Below are 4,215 nucleotides of genomic sequence, written 5' to 3'. Positions count from 1 at the left end.
CACAGCGACGAAAACATCAGCTATAAAATCTCACATTCTTTCTAGAGGTCAAATAAAACGACACTTCAAAACATAAATGTGCGGTCTAGGTATTGACAAAATTGAATCGTCAAATGTCACTGATAAATTTCAAATGGTCCCAATTATTGCTCAAGTGTCCTATTTATAGGCACACACCAAGGCTCGAACTTGATATGCCACGTGTTAAAACCTGATTGGTCAATCAACTCGACTCGGAGTTTACTGGAGTATGGGGCTTACAAGGCATGATAGCATTGGAGGCTTATAAGCAAAACGACGCTCAAAGGCTTACGTGTACTCTTTACGATTTTAGCGTGATCATGGCATGATAACATTGGATCCCATTTACAGTGAACGCCTTATATGTTTTTATAGACCGACTTCTGCGATCATGAATGCTAAACGTCATATCATTATTTCGCGGTAAATACTAACATCACCGGACCAATTTGTACACTCATAATAAATTCAACAATTACGACACTTTAGTCTTTTATATGAAGTCCACTGTCCAAGTCCAACAAGCAAAAATCTATTTAGTCCAAGTTATTATGAACTTTACATTTCAGTTTTCAAGCTTCACAATCATAACCAATTTCCTTTCTCATCCCTCTAATAATGCAAAAATAATTAGACGATTAACACACTGATCCTATGTGCGTAAAGGCGTATGTTCACACTTAAGGTCATCTTACATCAATGTTAGGTAAAAGAATGTTTCCAATCGTTTAATTAACGAGTAAGCATCAATGTACTCTCTCGCTCTCTCGCTAAGTAGATAGAAAAGATGGCTACGTTTATATAATACTCCATCAATGCTCTAAACCTTCATGATGTATGTATAAGGTAAGTACAGTGAAATTTAACTGAAAATCACGGTTGATTGTTAACCTTACGAATACGGCAAATACTACAATTTATTAAGAATCTTTGAAGATTCAGCGAGCAGACCTACTGACTATGTTACAAAATTGTCTGCATACGCATAACATCATTTACGAAGATCCTGGTTTATTCTTCCACATCCAATCCTGAGCTCCCTGCATCCCCTGTAACCGAGAAAGATACAATTTTACATTATCGAGCAAACAACAATAAAATCAAGCAAGCAAAGTTGAAAGTTTCCAAAATGTACAAAACTAGCACATGCAAATAAAAAAATAAAAAAATGAAGGTATAATAAATATGACACCAGTAAGTTTTGCTGACCAACTTCAAACATAGTAAGTATGGGATATCAATACCTGTATATTTTGATGACCATAAATCCCCGTAGCTTGATACTGAAGAAACAACAGACAAATGTTGGGATATATTAAAAAATAAAACAGCAATAATAAACCCAAGTGCTATTCAAACTACTAACAAGCATCCACATAGCATGACACATAATTTTAGGATCATCACTATATCACTTTTCGACTGTCAAATATTTATTGTACCCTCACTTAACATAACAACTTCTGCAAAAAATTGTGTTCGAGGGTAAAAGGTAATATAGAAAGTGTGGTGATTAATTATTTGAAATGTGCAGGGGGCTGTTGTGTAAATTTACCTGTGCTTGCATCTGTGGTTGAAGATGAGTTTGAAACTGAAGTTGGGGAATCTGAGCCTGCTGATTCAGCATATTCTGATAGTTGGATTGACCATGTGGCTGTTGTATTGAAGCAGCAGCATGTGGTGGTTGTTGCTTTTGTTTCTGTTGTAATTCAAACATAGTCAACTCCTCTGGTTTCTCCCACTGTATTCATTAACAGATACTCTTAAGTCCAACTTTAAGATCAACCAAAAATATAATATATAAACAACATTATGCAGACAGTAATAAAATTCAAATTTACTTGGCTTTGACCAGTTGCGATGTTGTAGTAGTACTTATATTCCCTCCAATTACATTCTGAAACAACACCTCCAGCTGGCAGCATGACTGGAGCAACCGGACGTTTTGATGTTTCTGAAACGTTACCTACCCATAAAGACTCCTGAAAAAAAAAAAAAACAATGTCAACACAGCCATAATAACAAATAACAACCACACAAGTTTTAATACAAATGCTTTTCAAGATCTCTTGGTGGGTTATTATTTTCATTATGTGGCAATTCAACTCAATGGTTTATAAATGGGTCAATTTTGGTTTTTGTTAACCTTTAAGGGGTCAAAAAAAAAAAAGACAGAAAACCATGTTATTAATACAATTGATGAGCAGAGGACATGGATCATACATTAACCATCTTCCTTTTGCCCAACTGAACCTTACCATTACATTGGCAATATGCTTTGAATATCTTGTCAGGATCTGGAATATTCTCATTGAAATCTTTGGTTGCTATTTCCTCCTCTTCTTCTAGTAAAGCACGAGAGATGATTTCTGGAGTGCTGACAGAGGATGTTGACAAAAACTAGTAATTAAAAAAAAAAACACAACACAACACACACACTGCACGTACGCTATACTATAGTATTTTATATATCAAATATATAAGCAAGCAATATATATATATATATATATATATATATATATATATATATATATATATATATATATATATATATATATATATATATATAGAGAGAGAGAGAGAGAGAGAGAGAGAGAGAGAGATAAAAACCTGCATAGGACGTCAAGAGGATGTGTGTATCGCGTGGGTAAAACATGTTTAATGTGGCTGTTGTTATTATTATCAGCAGCAGCAACAAATGCATCAAGCCCCCTAATCACTTCTTCCTCTACACAGAAGTTGATAACATCAAGAGCTATACCTTCTTCTTTTAGCTTCTTTCCAATCGCCACAAATGAAGCCTCCTCTAATCCTTTATTTAGAGGGCTGGCAGGGCACAATCAAACATAACATAACATATATATGTATTATTTATAATTTATATATAAAAATTAATATACTAAGTTAGTAGATAAAAAGTCAGTAAGGTGAAACAATTTATTAGCATAATATAAAAATACATACATACCCTCCAATGAAGAAAAGGATCCTTTTTAGGATACCTTTAAATTTAGGCAGTAAACAAAAAAGTAACACCTCTAGAAAGTTCAAATCACCACCTCGCCTATATCCATCTGATAAACAAAATGAGATTGAATTAAAAAATGGTCCTACAATACAATACAATACAATACAATACAATACAATTGGTGATATAATAAATAAATAAATAAATAAATAAATAAATAAACCAGGAAGCCTAACATTTGATGTGACTCATGATTTCAAAAACATTACTAGTAGGTAAAAGCTCCCTAATATCATGTTCACTACCCATTGTCACTATGCCTATAGCATTCTTCGGATTAGACTGCAACAAAACAAACAATTCCAACATTTGTTTTTTTATTTAACTATTAGTAATCAAATAAAATGCTACTGTGGTTGACGATGTTCTATCTATCGTGATTTTATTTAGCATAAAGATGGCAACACAATTAATTAACCAAGAAAAGAAAAGACCTTGAGTTTAGCTCGGAAATACAATTTAGCACAATTTGATTGAAGCAGATATTTATAGTTAACAGGATCTAACTTCATCTTCATCCATCGAGAATTGTCGATACAGACCATAATAGTCTCCTTCTAGAATATCAACAAACCAAGTTTGATTATTAGATAAATATTTAGATTTAGATTGAGAGAGCATAGAAAAAGAAAAAGAAAAAAAAAACAAGTAAACGATAACGATACCTCGTCCACCATGGTTTGAAATTGGGAATGAATGAACTTGACAAACACTAATCGATTAATTGCGAATTGCGAATGAAAATAAATTGGCCGTTGGTTTCTTGTATATATCACCTTTATGAAACTCATAGAATTACAAAACAGCCCCTATGCTTATTCAAATTTTGATTATGTTCAAATATGGCTACAAACTAAATTATTTCAAGACATTATTACTCTCGCCGTCAACTTGTACCCAAATCACACGCGTCGTCCTTGGAACTTCTTTTGAACTCACGTCTTCACTAAACTATCTGAAAATCACTCTCGTCGTCCTTTTGTGAACCTGCCGTTCAAATGTCCCGTTAACCTGCATCATATGCGTAGCACGTGGGGGTATTTCTGTCTTTTTTCACCACCAAACCCCATAAATACCCCACCCACCCCTAATTCGTCCCCATTCTCTCCCATTTAAACTGCTCATAGAAAAATCCACCCAATTTAATTCCTTCGAAACCCTAAATT

The 4,215-nt window shown here is 33.8% G+C and overlaps 1 protein-coding gene across 1 annotated transcript; it reads right to left on the bottom strand.

Moving 5' to 3' along the window:
* Positions 1-766: 766 nt before the first annotated feature.
* On the bottom strand, positions 767-3,601 carry LOC139858449 (uncharacterized). The gene is made up of 9 exons (XM_071847296.1): positions 3,484-3,601; positions 3,226-3,331; positions 2,990-3,095; positions 2,632-2,847; positions 2,245-2,398; positions 1,863-2,003; positions 1,577-1,762; positions 1,266-1,304; positions 767-1,070 (listed from the first exon to the last, which is right to left on the bottom strand). The coding sequence occupies exons 1-9, from the start codon at positions 3,592-3,594 to the stop codon at positions 1,017-1,019; spliced, it is 1,113 nt and encodes a 370-aa protein (XP_071703397.1). The 5' UTR covers positions 3,595-3,601; the 3' UTR covers positions 767-1,016.
* Positions 3,602-4,215: the final 614 nt, after the last annotated feature.

The sequence above is a fragment of the Rutidosis leptorrhynchoides genome, chromosome 7 (assembly GCF_046630445.1).
Source record: "Rutidosis leptorrhynchoides isolate AG116_Rl617_1_P2 chromosome 7, CSIRO_AGI_Rlap_v1, whole genome shotgun sequence".
NCBI classification, from domain to species: Eukaryota; Viridiplantae; Streptophyta; class Magnoliopsida; order Asterales; family Asteraceae; genus Rutidosis; species Rutidosis leptorrhynchoides.
This window is presented reverse-complemented; position numbering and strand designations above follow the sequence as displayed.

Bases quoted from the DNA above. Each gene is read 5' to 3' on its own strand.
- LOC139858449 (XM_071847296.1), bottom strand. From the start codon at position 3,594: ATGGTCTGTATCGACAATTCTCGATGGATGAAGATGAAGTTAGATCCT. The intron at 2,004-2,244 runs GTATGATCCATG...TTTTTTTTTCAG, and splicing joins GCAAAAGGAAGATGGTTAAT to GAGTCTTTATGGGTAGGTAA. The intron at 1,071-1,265 runs GTATTGATATCC...TCTCGGTTACAG, and splicing joins ATGGTCATCAAAATATACAG to GGGATGCAGGGAGCTCAGGA.